The sequence below is a fragment of the Eumetopias jubatus genome, unplaced genomic scaffold, assembly GCF_037043125.1.
Source record: "Eumetopias jubatus isolate StellerSeaLion01/CBP00866 unplaced genomic scaffold, mEumJub1_p1.0 scaffold_3, whole genome shotgun sequence".
Classification (NCBI taxonomy): Eukaryota; Metazoa; Chordata; class Mammalia; order Carnivora; family Otariidae; genus Eumetopias; species Eumetopias jubatus.
In genome coordinates this window covers 96,776,451-96,796,687 of record NW_028274809.1, presented here as the reverse complement: position 1 = coordinate 96,796,687, position 20,237 = coordinate 96,776,451, and the positions used below count along the sequence as shown (strand labels likewise).

Sequence of the window (20,237 nt, the reverse complement as noted above, 5' to 3'; positions counted from 1 at the left end):
TTAAAAAGAAATTTGTGCCTTTATTAGAATGGTGTTAGGCTTTAAGTATACCAATTTTGGTAATCAAATTATTTATTTTTAATAAGAAATGACACTACAGAACTGCAGTACTGGTCCAACAGTCTTGTCTTTACTTTTTCTTTAAAGCAAGAAACAGGATTCGAGTAATCAGAAAGCACTAGCGGGCATCAGTTAATCCAAGATACTAGCTTCTTAGTTCCAAAAGCACTTGCAAAGAAAACCACTGTGGGGTACAAGGGGGTGGAAGCCATTTGTAATAACTGGAATCCCATGAGTGTGTGTGTACGCCAAGTCTCATGAGGCTTTTTTTTTTTTTTAATTTATCCTTTGCTTGGTCACTTGTTTTTCCTCAAATACTAGTTTTTCTTTGACTTTTTTCCTCAAAGTATAAAAAGTATGAAATATAAACAAGCTCTTGCATTGCACACTTAGAAGTGTACAACTCAAGCATTATAGAGCTATCTACATACCGATAAATCCCTTCAAATCTTGGATAATTCAATAATATACAAAATATCAGGGCACAGAAAGAACTAAAACCCACTTCTTTTTGTTACACGTAAGATTCAAATACCCAGTCTAAAGAAAAACACTTAATCATTTTGGCTCTCCTCTACATTCTCATGTTGATATACTTATTAAAATATTCCTGTATAATTATGTTTGGTCTTCTTACTTCAAGTCAGGTTTAAAACCCCAAAACCAGCCATCCAGACAAAACAGGTAATCAGAAAGATTATTTCTTCCCCACCTCCCTAACCCCAATAATTATGAAATCAATTTTACGACATGACTCCAAACACTGGATTGTGACGACAAATGCTAGGTCCAATTTCTTCATAATCTTTTTTGGTGTGGCATACTTGGTAGAACTCGGGCTGAAAATAAAAACATGTATTTTTACAAAGGTCAAAAATGTACCACCCTCTCAATATGCTTTAAAATAGATTTGTTAAATCTAAAATGTTTATTATTAGTCCATTTCGATATTTGAATGAAGCTTAAAAATTCTAGAAACCGTGACTTAAAATCAGCTATAAATCTTTATCAGAAATGAAAAGTAGGATTTAACACATGTCCTAACACACATCCCCCTACCTCAGCATGATTCTGAAATTCTGAGGACTGAAGACTGATTCTCAAAAGCTCAGACTATTCTGATGAGATTTCCCCACATTGTACAATAAATCAGTACTCTAAAAAAGCAGCATTAATCTGAAATATAAATAAGGGGCACCTGAGCAGTGCAGTCGGTTAAGTGTCCGACTCTTTAAGCTCAGGTCAATGATCTCAGGGTCATGGGATCAAGCCCTCGTTGGGCTCCCTGCTGAGCGCTGGGGAGTCTGCTTCAGATTCTCTCTCCCTCTCCCTCTGCTCCCCCACCCCCAACACTCACTCTCTTTCTCACCCTCTAAAATAAATAAAATTTTTAAAATAAAATAAAATATAAACTCCTCTTAGTCATATACAAAAACTTCCAGATTAACTTGCTTTCCAGTTCACTAAAGGTCTGGTATAGACAGAGGCTCTCTCTCTGTTAACTTCTTCAAAGAGCAAACTTACAAATTCACCAGGTTATATGCCACAAACAGAAGATAACTAAAATTAAGGAAGAAAATAACTTTTACCTCTTATTTTCAAATGGTTTTTTAAAGTCCAAGTTTATGTAATTTTCAATAATTCAGATAAAAGCTTCATTTTATTTAATATTCTGTACTACAGGATAAAGCGCTGATATTTAATAGGCTAATGATGCTAAATTATCTTTTAAAGAGGTTTTAAGATGTTTTGGTTTGGGGAAAGGGCCCTTAGAATAATTCCCTCTACTAACTTTTGAACATCATACTTCCTATGCAGTGATCTTAATGTTTTTAAATATTTGCACAGAAAAAACAATGACCTTCTGATACCTGTATCATCACAAGATTAAAAGAACTTTCCCTACAGATGAATTTTAAAACTAAATTTTGACTCTAAAAAACAAGCAAAAAATAAATAAAATCCAAGAAACTTCTACTTTTTAAAATAGTATGTACATATATATGTAACCAATTTTAAAACTTTCTCATGTAATATACAGATATATTGCAGATAAATTTAAAGAAATTTCCCTTGTTATTCTATATTGTATATGTACTGCAATTTCTTCTATCTGGAAAAAAAAAAATCAAATTTCAAATGTAAGCTTTATCTCACCGTGGAAGCCAGCATGGATCCTCCAAACCAAACTGCATATCGCTGCATGTGGTGTGTAATGACTTGTACATCAATAGGTTTTGGCTAAAAATGACATAGTAAGAGCAGTTCAACAGTAAATTCAAATAACAATTTCTGTATCATTTAATTTTTAATGTATATACACAAAACCATATATACAAAAGTAAATAAAACTTTAAAAGAGGCAGGATGCACATAGAGCAAAACAGAATACAACAGAAAGAAATTAAGCTAATTTTATTTAAAAAAAAACAAAAAACAGTAACAACCACACTGAAGTGGGGAAAGGGACTAACCCAAGTAACTTATGAACACAGTATTATGACTAGACCTCTGTCTTTAAGATAAAAACTAAGTAGGGGTGCCTGGGTGGCGCAGTGGGTTAAGCCTCTGACTCTTGGGTTTCAGCTCAGGTCATGATCTCAGGGTCAAGAGACTGCTTAGGACTCTCCCTCCCTCTCCCTAACTTTTCTAAAAAAGATAAAAACTAAGTAAATATTGAACTCCAGTTAGTATATTTCTCACTGTGGTATGGATTAACAATTCTGAAAGCACTATACTAAGTATTCCAGTTCGAGCAAAAACATCAATACATTGTAGATAATGGAAGCCAAGTTTCTCACTGTAAGAGAACTGCATTACAAATATGAAAAAGTGGAAGGCTACAATGAACTTCTGGTATTCTGGAGCTCGTAGTATCACTATGAATTAAAGTTCTTAATTTATATAAATACAAAACTGGATACAGATGTGTGTGTATATGCATGCACACAAGCACATCCTAGTTCTGACTCCCAAGAAGGCCCGAGGCAGTGACCCTCAGAAACAATGAATATACCTAGTATCCAAAATTTGGTTCCTTTTTTTTTTCTTAAAGATCTTATTTATTTGTCAGAGAGAGAGAGAGAGAGCACGCACAAGCACGGGGAGCGGCAGGCAGAGGGAGAAGCAGGCTCCCTACTAAGCAAGGAGCCTGATGCAAGACTTGAGCCCAGGACCCCGAGGATCATGACCTGAGCCAAAGGCAGACACTTAACTAACTGAGCCACCCCTCCCCAGAATTTGATTCCTTAATAGCATTTTCCACTAAAAGGAACAAGGGTGTCTCAGGAAAAAAAAAAAAAAAAAAAAAGACTGATTCTAATATTGAAGAACAGAAAGTACAAGATAAATCTGAATTATTTTGCTGTGTCAAAGAGTAGCAAAGAGCCTAAAGAATACTAGGGCCACATCAAAAGGACAAAAAGCCACCTTTAATGGCTCCCACTGGCCAAATCTGAAAAAAATTTGAGCATCAAAATTAAAGATATTAATAGTGTTACTGTTATCACAATGATACTAATGATATAGTCTAAAGAATAATATGAAAAATCAGGTTTTTATAGAGGTATTACTGAATGAATGAGAAAGGAAAACTCTTCCTTACAGTAAAATGAGACTAAAAACCATAGAAGGAATGATGGAATTTGCAAAATACCAGCTGGCAACTACCACACAGTGGTAACGATTTTAGGAAAGAAAAATGGATGTTAAAACCAGCAGGTGAAAGTTTGGTAAGAAACAGGATAGTCTGAAAGTATCTTCCCATAGGATTATTAACATAAAGAAAAAATAATAACTTTATAGAGACACCCAGCAGACACAACTTTAACCAACTGATCAAAATTAACATCTGGGACAAATTATACCACGTGTCTAGTGATACAATGCACTAAAAAAGGATACAACATCATTTCTGTGGTATTACTGCCAAAAGTACATAATCTGAACCTAACTAATCATGAGGAAACATCAGACAATCCCAAACTGAGAAACATTCTGTAAAATAAATGGTTTGTATTCTTCAAAAGCAGTAAGGCTAAATAAGAATGACAAAAAAGGGGCATCTGGGTGGCTCAGTGTGAAGTCTGCTTCAGATTCTTTCTCCCTCTCCCTCCCCCCTAACTCTCTCCACTCAAGAGCACTTGCGTGCGCTCTCTTGCTCACTCTCTCCAAAATGAATAAATTCTTTAAAAAAAAAAAAAAAAAAGAAATACAAAAAAAAAAGACTGAGTACTTGCTCCAGATTAAAGGGACCTAGTAACTAATTCAAACATGTGGTCCTAGACTGGATTCTAGACCAGTAATTGTTTTCTCCCTTTTGCTATGAAGGACAGTAATGGAAGTGGTGAAACCTGAATCAGGTCTATAACTAGATTTTTTATTGTAACAAGGTTAGTTCTGTGATTTTGACAACGGCAATGTCCTGTTCTGGGACATACACACAAAAATATTTAGGGGTGATGGGACATTATATTTCCAACTCACTCTCAAATAGTTCAGAAAAAAATATTTGCATGTGTGTATATTTGCATATGCACATATCTTTATAGATAGAGAATAAAACAAATATAAAATGCTAACACTTGGAAAATCTAGGTGAACGACATACAGGAATTCCTTTGTTTTGTACCTTTTCTGTAAGTATGAAATTATTTCAAAATAAAAAGTTTAAAAATATATACACGTCACAAAAAATGGCTTATTTTTTGTTAAAAAAAGCTATTTAGTTGCCATTAAAAATTACAGATTGAAAGGCAATAAAGCCAGATTTAGATAGATATATTAAAATGATATGAAAATCAGTAAGAATATCAAGTAAAATAAAAAGGGATGCAGAGTCCTCCAGTAAACTGGATTTCTCCTGTATCATTAATGTCAGTACGGTGCTGATATCACTGAGAGAAAAAAAAATTTGTTTCTTATTTTTTAAATGTACAAGAAGCCTAAAAATGCTAATTTTTACTTTATTAAAATATTACACTCGGGGCGCCTGGGTGGCTCAGTTGGTTAAGCGACTGCCTTCGGCTCGGGTCATGATCCTGGAGTCCCAGGATCGAGTCCCACGTCGGGCTCCCTGCTCAGCGGGGAGTCTGCTTCTCCCTCTGACCCTCTTCCCTCTATCTCTCTTTCTCTCTCTCTCAAATAAATAAATAAAATCTTTAAAAAAAAAATATTACACTCAAAAACAGCACTTGTTTCATTTCATATATCTATAATGTGTCCATCCACAAACTAAACAACTACTTAAACATACTTTTTTACTGCACCCCAAGGATAAATTTAAGATAATCAAAATTTAGGGGCTGAAAACAGTCAGCTGTCATGCAATTTCTAAAGAAGCAGCAAACCCTGCTGTATTTTACTTTTAAGTAATTTTGAATGACTAGTAGTCTCAGATGAAGCCCTAATTCTTGATAATTTTCCAAGCTGAATAAAACATGTTTTTATCAAGCAATGTATCCTCTAAATCAATGTTTTGCTTCAATATTCTACATTGAACAAGGATGAAACATAACATTTACTGAAAAACTGTCTCATAAATATAGAAAGCAGACATCTAAGAATTTAAAATTAATTTTGATTTTGACAGCAAAACCAAAGTCCAGGACATGTAAAAGAAAAGTTATTTCTGCTAAACCACTAATTCGACTTCACACTATGAGGCTGCTGTGGGGGACGCTAGAATGCGTCTGTGCAAGCCAGCTTGACCCCACAACATCAGCTTCTCTCTCAACTCGGCTTTGTTGTACTGCTATAGTACTATTAAAACTGTGTGGATCCTTAAGGAATATTATCCCTAGAGTATGCAAGGAATTCTTCTCTATATACGTTATCTGTGAGAGACATATGAAATAATGTCACTTACAAAAGACTAAGAATATTTTCCAGAAATGTTGATAATATCCTAGAGGAATCAAATGACCAAGAATATCATAAACATGATATTCTTGAATGATTCCATATATGTAAATCCTTTAAAAATATATGTTTTTCTGAATACATGCACAGTTAAAAACATGAACTGGATATACCTAAATTCATGACAGCAACTACCCTCAGGAGGAAAAAGAATAGAAACCAAAGAGAGAAAGGAAAAGGTCTGAGGAAGGTAAGGTACTCTTGTTGTTAGTATTTTATTTCTTAAAATAAGATCTCAATATGATTAACCACTTTCCATTAGAAAGCCTGATAGAAATCCTCTTATTTTCCTAAATAAAAGCAAAAGTTGGCTGACATTTCCCAACCCTATTACAATAATCAAAGCACCCTCAACCCTCCCACTAATAACTGAGAAAACCAACCTTCAATCTGCCACCACTCAATTCCTCACTTAATTTCAGCCTGGCATCTACAGTTCTTTTCAAATCTCTTTGCAAGCGACGTCCAAAGTCCCTGAACATGGTTGAACCTCCAGAGAGGACAATATTCTGTATTAGTGGAGAAAAATAAATAAGTAAGTATGACTTTTATTGAGAAAGAGAAAATTTTTAAAGACATAAGAAATAGTATTAAAATCCTATCATAGGCTTTTGAAGAGAGGATTTTTAAATTTAATATTCAACAATGGACAGAAATATAAAGTTTTAAAAGAAGACCTTGAACAATTCTGCTGTAAATACTGACCTTGTAGAGAGGACGTCTGACATCAATAGGGCAATTCTGAATTACTTCATCTACAACTTCTGAGATAGGTTGAGTAAAGTCTGGATTAGCAAACTGAAAAGTAAATAAAGGCAGGTATATGATAGAGATTAGATCACCACTAACATATATCACAATAAAAAATAAGAAAGTTTCCAGTTTAAAAATAAAAGTACTTTTTACAAACATAAATTCTGGTCTCCAATTCAAAATTAAAGACACAGAAATCAGAGATTTCAGAAGAAATCAAATTACAGTAATGATGATCTATACCATTTCATAACTATCAGAATAGCAAAAATGTAAAACCACACATATACCATGAGCTGGTAAAAATCTGTAGGCATGCACATGAGCAGAGCTCTGAAAATGAGTTGACCGACGCATTTGTGTTGAGGTCAAACACGGAAATGCTCAGTCTTTTCATTTTAGCTTTTATACTGTAAGTAAGTGTCCTTTTCATGATCTATTTAGTGCCACAGTTTCCACATTTTTGCAGGTGATTTTGCTATTTAAAAGGGTCCCCGGGGCACCTGGGTGGCTCAGTCGGTTGGGTATCTACCTCCAGCTCAGGTCATGATCCCAGGTTCCTGGGATCGAGCCCTGCGTCAAGCTCCCTGCTCAGCCAGGAGTCTGCTTTCTCCCTCCCAGTGCTATTGTGCTCTCGCTTGCTCTTTCCCTCTCAAATAAATACAATACAATACAATACAATACAATAAAATAAAATAAAATAAAAGGGTCCCCAACCACAGTAGTGCCAAAGTGCCATCTACTGTTCCTAAGCTCCAGGTTGTGATATATGTCATGAAGAAAATACAGTTTTGGATAAGGTGCATTCAGGCATGAGTCACAGTTTTGCTGCTGGCCATGATATTAATGCTAATAAATCAACGATATATATTAAACAGTGTGTCTTTAAACAGAAACACAAATAAAACAAGGTTTCATGTTCAGCTGACAAAAGTGTTGTAATCTAAGGCTCACAGAACCGAACCCTGTTTCCCCCTATGAGCAATGGTTCAGTATTCACTAATTCAGCGTTCACAGCAACTTTAGAGTATCTACTGTGAATAATGAGAACAAACTGTATACTCACATGATGATATACCATAGTTAAACTATTTCCAAATAGCTGACACTCAAAAGCAAAACTCATTTTTTAAAAAGATAACTTCAGAAAAACTTGAGTTATTCCATATATGTAAGCCCTTTAAAAATATATGTTTTTGTAAACACATGCACAGTTAAACATAAGAACTGGATATACACTAAATTTATGCCCTCAGGAGGAAAAAGAAAGGATGGAAACCAAACAGAGAAAGGAAAAGGTCTGAGGAAGGTAAGATACTCTTTTTGTAATATTTTACTTCTTAAAATAAGATTTCAATATGATAATTATTAAAATATTACTATGTATTTATTTGGAATGGAAGGTACACATATTACACAAAACTTTTCAGAATTCTTTAACAGCCTGGATAGGTAGGTTTGAGATGTAAAGCAGTTTCACAACTTCAATTATTATGGAAACAGAATGAGGTTAAAAATTTTTTTAAAAATTTTATATACATCAGGTCTTATACAAGGAGAGTAAGATTAAGGAAGGCTTCCTTTCTTCCACATCATATATTTTTATATGCATGCCTATGATCCTCCAAAATCATACTGTGTATTTCCTGAGAGGAACTATAAAAACATATACATACATATACACACACACACATATATATATATAAATAATTTGGAAATGTTAGATCTCAGAATTAAGCTTGTATTCTGAAACAAAGAGCTAATTTTCAAAAATATATGTAAGTGGCCATGTATTACTCTTTAAAATTGGAAAGGAAATGCTACATGGGATTTTTCCTAGGTATTAAGGTCAAAATTTAGCTCTAATTTGTCAAACTAAACAAGTCTATTTTATTCAAATGAATAAAATTTAAAATAACTGTCTAGAAAATGAGTTGCCAACCACCTCTCTTGGCCTCTCATTTTTCCCATTAGCTTGTCTAATGGGAGAAACAACATTCCTTTGTTCATTAAAGGGATTCTGTAACTTGACTGGTAACTATTAGATGTGTCAATTTTTTCCAGTTTTTAAAATTAGTTTGAAGTTATTTAGAGTCTGGGCATACAATGAAAAGAGATTTAATGTTATTTAAGTGATGAAGCATAATGATACCGGATATTTTAATTTAGATGAAGATATCCCTAACAAAGATTCTACTGACTTCTGTTATTATAGTAAGAGGAAAAAAATGGCAGCCAACATCTATCTTTTTGAAGCATGCTGATGAGTGTACATAAGAAACCTTAAGAGAGATATAGAATTCCTTCAGATAATGAATACCTAAGAGTGGGTATGGAAATGTGGCTCATACTGAACCTTAAGAACCCAACCTATAGACTATTTGTTCTATCTGTCAGAAGTAGTCCATATTGTATTCTGTGGGAAAATGGGAGAATATAACTCAACTTGGCTGGCTCTGTATGCCATGTATACACAAGCTTGGTTGAGAGGCAGAGAATGGCTCAGTCCACAATTAACTAGAATGAGCAAAAGAATTGGAATCCTGAAAATTTTATTTTGTGATCTATAGAAATTCTCTAGGTTTTAGACTGTGAAATTTCTAAGGAAACTTAAGTTCTCAAAACATGCTTTTATGATCCCATGATGATACTTCAACCTGAGACCCTGTCATGAGATTTAATCCCCAAAATGTGGACAAAGAACATTAACAAGAGAAAATACTAATGATAGAAAATATGTTCTACAATATCTTAATATCTTATCAACTTATTAATACAGAACTTACAAGTTCTCTACACCATCTTTGTTAACCATATTCCTTCAGTATTTACCTAAACACACACACACACACACACAGAGGAGCGCGTGTGCTCAACAGATTAACCCTCCCATAATTCTTTCCTTAACCTTTAAGACAGTTTATCTGCTATAACATGAGCGAGTAAAAGGCAGGAACAGGGTCATTCATTCCTGTGCTATGCCCTTCTCACAGCAATTTTTAATCAAGAACATACAAAAGAATTTATACGAGCTTTATATATTCCCATACTCAAGAATCTACCCACAGATACTCTGATTTGGAAAGAAAGAAATGAAGTCTGATTTGAATACATCTTCACAAAAAGCTTATGGACCATTGTGCTGTATAGAATCCCAGGTGAGAATGAGTAGAATAATATTGTAGTAAAGCAGCAAACAATGGATACTTAATAAATAAAAGGAAAGAGTAAGAATTAACAATAAATTGTCATAGGTTACTCAATACTCAACTATGCTCAACCTAGGGTCCTCACTAAGTTTATTTTTAGGCCTTTTGTTTTCACTCTCAGCAAAAGGATTAGTCCTGTCTCTGAATGCTCTCTGATCAGGTCTTAATATTACTGCAAGTGGCTATCAAGGGAGGAATATCTATCCCCTCTTCTGAAAAATTTAGAGAATACACCCAAGTAAATAAAGCAGTCCAAATAGCTTTGTCAAAAAAATTTAAATTTCCCTTAAAAAAAAAAAATCAGAGTGCCAAGCCCATTCCATCTAAAAACAGTTCTTTCAAGCATTTGTGATGAATTTAGCAATTCAAAAAATAAATACCCTTACTCTCATATAGTTTATGTTTAGTGTCCAAGTTTAGATACCTACACTTTCATCTAGCCAAAACAAAAAACAGAGTGAATCTTCCAAATGATAGAGGATATCTAGAACTACAGAAGACAGAATCTTAAAATTCACTTGGGAAGTGACACAGTTCATAGTATACCAAAAAAAAGTCTATTCTGGAAAAACATGGTGAACTAAGCACACATATCTCAACTTGTTCTCCCTACTAAAAGCACCAATAAAGAAATTTTTTTAAAAGATTTTATGTATTTATTTGACAGAGAGAGACATAGCAAGAGAGGGAACACAAGCAGAGGGAGTGGGAGAGGGAGAAGCAGGCCCCCCGCCAAGCAGGGAGCCGGACGCAGGGCCCAACCCCAGGACTCCGGGACCATGACCCAAGCCGAAGGCCGACACCCAATGACTGAGCCACCCAGGCGCCCCAAAGAAATTAAACAAAAAAAAAAGGAATAATTCCAAATGTATGGAGAGAACAGAAAGGTAAGAAACAGCAACAAAACTTGGCAACTGCAATGTGGAAAGCAGATGGACAAGACTACGCACTCCCTCCAAAACACTTAGTAAGTCATCAGTAGGGAAAGCCAAGAATAAGGCTGTTTTCTATCACCACCACCACCACCACCACCACCACCACCCCAAAAAGAACTGGCTGTACCTACCAGCATTGAAAGTGAGGTAGGACAGGAAGGAACACTGGTTGACAGCCTCTGTGAAAAGCAACTAAAGTCACAGATCCCAGCTACAGAAGTCTATGAAATACCTCTTCCTCATCCAAGGAGAAAGGTGGCTTATCTATTCTCTAAAGGGAATAAATTAGAGAGCCCCAAGACTCTTATACACGGCTGAAACGAATGAAAGCTGGGGGCTTTTAAGTGAAGATATGCAGCCCACTCCAACACACAAATGCTGACCCTCTTTCCATTTGGCTGCCAACCTCTACCCTCCAGGCAGTAATCTTTTTGGGAACCGAACTATCTGAAATGATCTAAGGAAACACATATAGGGCATTCCTCCAAAGAAAAGACCATAGTCAAAAGCCCTACCCACAAAGCTCAGATATCCAATCAGGGTTTTAGTGTCCCCTTCTTAAATGAGTGGCCCCCAAAAACCCCTAGCATGAAAAATATAGGAATCAAAACAGAGAGAAAAAGCAACCTGGAAGAAAGAGACTATGCAGAAAGAAGAAAACTTCAAAAAACCTAGACTAACATCCTCAGAGAGCCAGAAGATATGCAACCATGAAGCAAGAACAGAGCAGCATAAAAAAGGAATATTCAAGAGCAGATGTAGGGGAAACCCTTGAAAATTAGGTATGTTACCAGAAAGAAATTCAACAGAAGGTTCAGAAGGTAAACTGAAGAAATCACCTAGAGAGTGGAACAAAAAGAAAAAGTACAACTAGAAGAGAAAACAGAGAGAGCACATGAGAATGTCAGGGGAACAAAGGGATAACCTACAAGTATCTGGAAAGAAAAAAAGGCCCTGTACAAGGTTTAGAAATCAGAACAGTTTTTTACTTCAAGTTATAATGGGAAGCAACTGAGCTAAGGCTTCAAAATGCTGAAGAAAAATGATTTACAATCTAGAATTCTATACCCAAACTATCAGACAAGTATGAAGATAAAATGAATACATCTTCAGACATGCAAGGTCTTGAAATTTTCATGCCTCATGTGCCCTTTTTATCAGGAACCCCAATGGGAAATGATTTCCACCAAAATAAAGAAAGGGAAAGGTATGGGATGGAGGCAAGAGGGATTTAAGCGAGAGGCAACAGGAATCCCCACAATGATGGTGAAGGAATATGACAACTCTGTACCAGGTGCAGAAGGAAACAGGTTCAGATTGGGACATAACACATGCTCTGGAAAATTAAATTGATTATAAAGCCCTTTGCGTCTGAATATCCTGAGAAGACAGTTATAAAACTGGTGGATAGAGTTTAGAGGTGAATTAAGGATCATTATTTTAAAACTAAGCAAACAAGTTATTGTTTCCCATGGAAAACAAAATATAGGACAGGAAAATATTTCATTGTAAACTGTATGACTCAGATCTAATTAGAATTTGTGTTCACAGATCTGATTAAAATTTGTGTTCACAAAAATGTAAGCATTGAATTTTTACCTAACTGAAATTATAATGTAATTATTGGGACAAAAAGGTATGGAAAGGTACTGTTTGTCATGGCAAAAAAAGGGAGAAAAGGCAATCCTCTTCCTCCATAGCTGGAAACTGACAGAAAATGCCTAAGACTGAAAAAACTTGAAGTCGCAATGCAACCAAAGCAATCTGTAGCTATGAGGCAATCACCAAAAGAATCAACTAAAAAAGGCTGAAGTGCTTACCTCCAGGAAAAAAATTAGGGAGAGAAGTATGCAGGACACTCCTAGTTTTTGTGAGAATTTCAATAACTAAGACTTTTGAACAATGTGCATATACATAACTGATTTTAAAAAACTATGAAGAAAAACATGGATTTCTCACAGAAGAAATTATTTACAAAGAAAAAAATGCTACAGAGTAAAAGGTGTTGCAGTTTTAAAAAACTTAATGAAGAAAACTTGGTGTATATCAAATGATAAAGATTAAATAGAAAAAAAATTATATATGAAACATTAGCAACAAGGTAAACTGACATCCAGACAATTATCCCTTTCCTAAGCAACACGGCACAACCAAAACAACAGTTTATTTACGTATCTAACATGTCAAAGGTTTTTTAAGACTGTCAGGACCTTAGCTGAGGACATCTGTCAAGAGTATTGCACTCAAATGCTTCCTCCTTTAAAATCCAAGATATCTCTTACCTCCCACGCTATTACCTATCTTGTGGTAATGATCCTATTCACCTAGGACTTTGGTTCTGGATCTTCTGCAATTCTCTAATTCCTGTCCTCCACTTGGAGGTTTAGTACCTCTCTCCAGTATTTCAACTTCAACTGATGTTCCTTAACCCATGACCTTTAATTCATTTGACTTCAGCAGTTCACATACACATGACCCCAGAGGAAAATGGGACCTGACTGCCAGCTACATGGTTATCTATCCTCCTAAATCACTACTAAAATGACAAAAGAAAATTACAAGAAAGGATTAATGCCCAAGGATGAAAAGAGGAGGTGAGTAAACAATGAATAAAATACTTCAATCCTGTTTGGAAGACAAAAAAGGAATGTTACATCCTAAGTGCTTCCAGAAGGGCATACTGCTAAGAAGTCAATCCATTCACCCTGTAGAACCTTGAAGTCCCCAAAATTGAAATGATAAGAAACCACAAGAAAAAGTAAAACAAGGTTTTAAAAAAACTGTTAAATTTCTCTATATAGAAATAGTGAGACTCCCAGGATCCCTTCCAGATCCTGTAAAAACAGTTAATTACAACCTCAATGAATAAATGAAATAAATGAACAAAGAGAAAATGACACAAATGAAGAAATGAAGCAAAAATTTAGGAAAAGCTCAATTTTAAGAGAAAAAATTTACAATATTATAATTTTGCCTCAAAAGCAAAAAACATTAACAGTATAATACTATTCATATACTGTAAAACTACTGATTTAGCTAATAACTATAACATAACATACATACAGGCTGAGGGAAGAGGGTCTAAGGAAATATCAACTAACCTAAAAGGAAGTTGGTAGATAAATTACTTACATTGCTATGTCAAGAAATAGGACAAATATCTGGAAATGTGCAGGTAATTACCAAGAGTGCTGGCTAAGTGAGAGCTAGTGAATGCTCTGCAGAACACAAAAAGAGTGAGAGTAGGGGTGGAGGTTGAGGAGCTGCTGTTTTTGTTTAAGCCTGTCAGTGTTATGTGACTTTTAAAACTATGTACAGGGGCGCCTGGGTGGCTCAGTTGGTTAAGCGACTGCCTTCGGCTCAGGTCATGATCTTGGAGTCCCGGGATCGAGTCCCACATCGGGCTCCCTGCTCAGCAGGGAGTCTGCTTCTCCCTCTGACCCTCTTCCCTCTCGTGCTATCTCTCATTCTCTCTCTCTCTAATAAATAAATTAAAAAAAAAAAATTAAAAAAAAAATTAAATAAAACTATGTACATATATCCTCTTATGAATTTTTATTTTAAAGACTGCAAAGAAAATGTGCTATCTAAGCCTTAAAACACCCCTATACCTGTCTGACCACAATGCCTTATCCCAGGTGCTCACTCCTTTGCTCCCAACTTACAGCTATATGCCAATTCATCATGATCTCCAATCCCTGCTCATATTCTTCACATCCAGTTGTTCAAGTTACACATATGGGAATCATCACAGATTCTTCATATTCTTACTCCCCTCACATCTAAGTAATCAGTAAGTCAATGTTGATTCTATTGCTTTTCTCTTACCGCTTTCTCATTCTTATTGACCTTACTTTCTCCTGTGTGTTGGCTTCATTCTAAGGCTCCACGCTCTTCCTCAGATTCAAATCCACTAGGAGAGCTCTAAGAGCACCTAGAGAAGCCCTGGGATTTGCTCTGACTGGATGGGCTCAGGGCACATGCCTACCTCTGAACCAATCACCATGGCTGGGGGAATGTCCTGCTCAGACTGGCTGGATCCAGGGACATCCCTCCCAAGACCCACCCAAACCACTTGACCTGACAGCAGGGGCAGATGGGATCCCTAAATGTCAGAAGAGGGGGAATAGATGGAAGCCTTCATCCAGAAAACTGCAATAAAATCACCTGTTTCCAGTTTTTCATGTTAATACTGTAAATTTGATTTTAATTTCTAACTGAATCACACTCTCATCATTACCTGTTTCCAACACAATTCACTCCTCTGTTTCAATCCGTCCAACCCAGTGCAGAGTGACCTTTCTAATACCATACATGAATCTGTGTCATTTGCACTAAAGATTTCTGCACAACTACAGAATCCAGTAAACTCCTTTCTATAGCATATTAATCCCTCATGAACACCCATCTGGACCCATCTCCTACCAATCCCTTCCTTTATAATTTTATTATCTAGCTCTCTCCTATCCCAGACTTCTACCCAGCCTATCTCCTCTGCCAGAAAGATACTCCCCTGACATACCTGCCTGACAAATATGTATTCACCCTCAACTGTCACCTCCTCTAAGAAGTTTCCCTAGTTCCCCCAAGCAGACTTAAGATGCTCTTTGTTCCTATGCCCTCCCCAAATCCATGCATATTAAAGCAACTATACCTGTTTAGATATTCATCTCCCTTATTCTCTGAGCTCAGTAAGAGCAACATAAAATAATTTTTCATCTTTAAATATTCCATACTTAAACTGAGACCATGAAAATTATATTCACTATTTGCTAAGTGAATAAGCAATATTTAAAAATAACCATTTTTAATGCCGAATAAGCACAGTAGGCATTTAATGTAACTTTATTAATAAATTTCTTATACTAAGTTACTAGAAGAATTTTTCATTTAAAGCACACACTTCATTAACTTAATAAAACCTGCATGTTGCTAACATTTCCTAGACACAGAAAACTATTTTGCTGATATTTTGTTATGATAGTCAACTAATGGTTCTTGGTTTAATGGTTATTTTATATGGGGCCAGTGGTAGTTCTAGAACTTTTCCAAAAATATTTCATTTAAATGGTCATAAATTTTAAGGGCTCCCCTCTTTCCATGACCCCACAGAAGCCACAACTATTAAAAAAGACATGTTTTAGTTTTCTAAATACGTGAAAAATAGTAATTTGTTTAGCCTATTTCACATAGGCAATTTTTCCTCTTGAAAATAACTCACTATAGCATTTTAGTATACAAAAAAAAGTTCCTGAGATGAACTTTCTGAATTTCTTATGGCTGACTGATAATTTCTGCTGAATATTTCAAAACAATTCCATCAAAAAAAAAAAAAAAAAACTTACCTCTGGATGAAAAAAGATTTCAGGTCCCAAGAATCTCTCATAACCAACATCAATAGAAAATTCTTTCTTTGAGATAGCATTGATTCCAGTATATTGCTTAATCCACTTTGATCCATCTGTGTCATACTTGTTAAATTCTTTTACTAAATCTGGGCAGACATAACTATAGCGCTCCTAAGAAAACAAAGAAATGAGTAATTATTTCTTCATTTTAGGAACAGTAGAAAAGGATGACATAGTTTTAGCAAACCAGAATCAAATGCACAAATATCTTCAGAAAATAAAATTAAGAAATTAAGCTGAAGAAAATTTTATGTTAGGACATTAGTTTATGTTTAGTACAAACAACTCATCTCTCATCTCCTACACATAATTCCTGGCTTCATATATAAAATGAATAAGATTTGACCAACTAAAGACAGAACCTCTACTATCTCATGAAAACATTCATTAATGTCATTCAACATTTTATACAGTTCCAGTAATTAATGGAGTTTGCATTATGAAGAGGAGAAAACATAAAATAAATACAGAACTGGAGAATAAGTAATAGTTGATATAACCCACAATATAATATAGACCCTTAATCCATAATACCTTCCTGGAACAAAACTGAATATGGTCTAAGTAAATGAGCAAAAGAAAAAAGGCTGAAAATAAAAACTATTCTTTTTTACTTTATCACCTGCAGTGCTAAATTGCTGAATATCTGGTTATAAGTACTAAAAGTAAAAGTTTTCATCAAAAACTCCATTAAAAAATGTTATGGGTTATAACATTCTATTTGTAATTTATGGACTCCTGAATCCAAGTCTCATTTTTTTTTAAAAGAAAAACACACACTTCACATATTTTTGTACATCAAGAATTCTACTCCATGATAGATGCAAATATTATTACTAATAATTGAAAGACATAAAAGGAAATATGGAAAACAAAGGACAATTTGATTATGTTGTTGTAGCTCTTCTTTCTCCAAATGTTGGAAGTAGGAATTACATGGAAATGATAATTCTTAAAAGACATTCAGACTGAGCATCAGTATTCTCTCCATCAGATTTGAATCCTTGGTGTTTTTGTTGTTTTTTTAAACTCCACAGGCTTCCCAAAGATGCTGAAGCAGTATTCATGTTAATTTTTTATATATTTAATTTTGATGCCACTCTTTGGGTGAGTTCTGGCAGCCATTTCATAATTCCTTTACTACTAGGAAGTAGTAAATTCTTTTTCATTCCTAACCTTTAAAGAGTGAAAGAAACCCTATAATCAGGCAAAGATAGGCAAATAAAGATATTTTTGCTGGGGCAGTTTTGCTTTCACATACTGAAAACATATGAGAAACCCACTGAAATTTTTGTAGGTATGTTGGCAAATGATAAATTTAAAAAGCAATGCTAAGTATTTTGACAGTTTACATGAAGCACTAATCTAACAAAGACTTACATAACATACTAATTATTAAAACACCTTAAAGTCTTCACATTTTTCTTGTTTGCCATTATCACTTGAGCCAAACACCACCTCTATTCTATAGTGAAATGAAACAATTACATAAAAAAATTTTTTTTTTAATCGAAAATTGTTAGGATTAAAATAAAGAATCCAGTGAAGAAACTGAGATACAAGGACTCTGAAGTGAACTAATTATTTTTACTACAGGGACTAATCACAAAAATGTATGCTAACGTCAGTTGGTACAATGTTCTTGACTCAAATGTGAAATGTGGAGACAACAGGCACAGAGTTGATAATCCTGCAAAATTTCCTTACAAGAAATACAGAGAAAACATATATATAATTAAGAGTAATAATTTACAACTTGTTAAACAAAAGGTTTTTCTAAGTACTGTTCTTCACCTGATAGTTTCTCATGTTAATATTGTAAATTTGATTTTAATTTCTAGCTGAATCACACTCTCATCATTACTTTTTTACCTTTACTGCCTTAGCAGTTTCCAAGGATTGCTCTGGAGGGATTCCTACTTCTCGGTCTCTCAGCAACTGCTGAATAAAATATGTTATATCTCGTCCTGCGATTGGAATGTGCTTAATACAGCTGCCAATCACATACCCTTCAGCCTAGATGAAAAAAAGTGGCAAATTTACTTCCAATGATTTCAAAATTAATATAACCTAAATAACCATCAAAGATTAATTTCTCAAATTAATGTGTTTATATTCCCAAATATTGCTTAATCCTAGGAGAATTCTTCTAGTCTTTATTCTTCAACTGTATTCCTCACAATACTACATTATATAATTTATAATACTGTATAGATATTATGAACAAGAATGGCCAGCAACTTAGATTATTCTTTTACTGGTAAGAGTTTATAACCAAGACTGCAATGACTGAACAACACAGAAATTAAAAATTTCAGAAGTTTTAAATGTTCTGATAGCAGACCAGATAGGAAATTATTTTAAAATCTTTTATAATTTCAGTAAACAATTTAGATAGCATTGTAAGAAATTTGATCATTAATCCACAAACTCATTTTTCCTAATGAAGTAGGTACCAATTTCACAAGGCTGAGGCATTCTATGCATTATCAATAATGCCAAATAATTAAATTCTACACAATGAATTCATAAATTTACTGATATGAGTCGGAAGTACAAAAAACAATGTAACAAAATTAAATTTCATTGGGGTGCCTGGGTGGCTCAGTCGTTAAGCATCTGCCTTCGGCTCAGGTCATGATTCCAGGGGCTCCTGGGATCGAGCCCCGCATCGGGCTCCCAGCTCAGCGGGAAAGCCTGCTTCTCCCTCTCCCACTCCCCCTGCTTGTGTTCCCTCTCTCACTGTGTCTTTCTGTCAAATAAATAAAATCTTTAAAAAAAAAATTAAATTTCATTATCCAAGAATATCATCTGGCCATGACAGAATATTACGGATTGGATTTATCCTCTCACCTTAAAGAAAAAAAAAACAGGACAAATTAAATGAAATAAACATTTTCAGACACTCAACAGGCAGAGTAGGGCAGTGTTCCCAATGATAAGGGAAAACAAACAATATGAGTGCTATAAACATCCCATCTCACTGCCTAGGAAGCATTCCCAGGCAGCAATAATGGGAGGGAGAACCCAAGCAGAGTCAGATAGTCTTTTTCAGGTATGATAAAAAAAAAAACAAAAAACAAAACTACAAATCTATAGATTCAAGAAGCTCAACAAACCCAAACCCCAAGAAGAAATGGGAAAGGGAAGAAAAAAAAAAAAAAAACACACACACACAAACATATTTAGGTACATCACAATCTTGAAGGGAGCCAGACAAGTAAGAAATATCACAAAGAAACAAGCATAAAAATGACAGCAGACTTATTTTCAGAAACGATTTAAGCCAAAAGATATTAGAACTACATCTTTAAAATACTGAAGGGAAAAAACTATCAACCTGAAATTCTACACCAAGTAAAAAATCTTTCAAAAATGCAGGCAAAATGCTTTTTCAAAGGATGTACATAAGTTGAAGGAGTTCAGAGTCAGTAGACCAGCACAATAAGACATTTTAAAGGCAGGGGTGCCTGGGTGGCTCAGTTGGTTGAGCATTCAACTCTTGATTTCAGCTCAGGTCATGTTCTCAGCGTTGTGGGACTGGTCCCATAGGGCTCCCCGCTCAGTGTGAGTGTGCTTGTCCCTCTCCCTCTTCCTCCCCCTAAGCCCGTTCCTCCCCCTACCCCCACATGCACACATGCTCTCTAAAATAAACAAATAAAATCTTAAAAAAAATAAAAGGCAATGTTGAAGGCCATCATTCTGGCAGAGAGAAAATGATGCTAGATGGAAATGTGGACCTTCACCAAGAAACAAGCACTGGAAATGCTAAGTGCGTAAATATAAAAGAAATTTATCTTTTTTCAAAATCTCTTTTAAAGAGGAGATTTGTTCTCAGCTGACATATCCTACCCCTCCCCAAATTCTTATGTTGAAGTGCTATCTCCCAATACCTCACAATGTGATTGTATTTGGAGATGGGAACTTTTTTTTTTTTATTAACATATAAAGTA

At 35.0% G+C, this 20,237-nt stretch overlaps 1 protein-coding gene across 1 annotated transcript in view; it reads right to left on the bottom strand.

The window, feature by feature from the left end:
• ACTR3 (actin related protein 3) overlaps positions 1-20,237 on the bottom strand; it is a 59,965-nt gene continuing 39,728 nt past the window's right edge. The window contains exons 7-12 of the mRNA XM_028101251.2: positions 18,157-18,300; positions 16,222-16,395; positions 6,685-6,777; positions 6,363-6,488; positions 2,218-2,301; positions 1-899 (exon numbers count right to left, since the gene is read on the bottom strand). Of these exons, the coding sequence (XP_027957052.1) occupies positions 804-899; positions 2,218-2,301; positions 6,363-6,488; positions 6,685-6,777; positions 16,222-16,395; positions 18,157-18,300 (717 nt within the window). The 3' untranslated portion in view covers positions 1-803. The remainder of the gene's footprint in view (positions 900-2,217; positions 2,302-6,362; positions 6,489-6,684; positions 6,778-16,221; positions 16,396-18,156; positions 18,301-20,237) is intronic.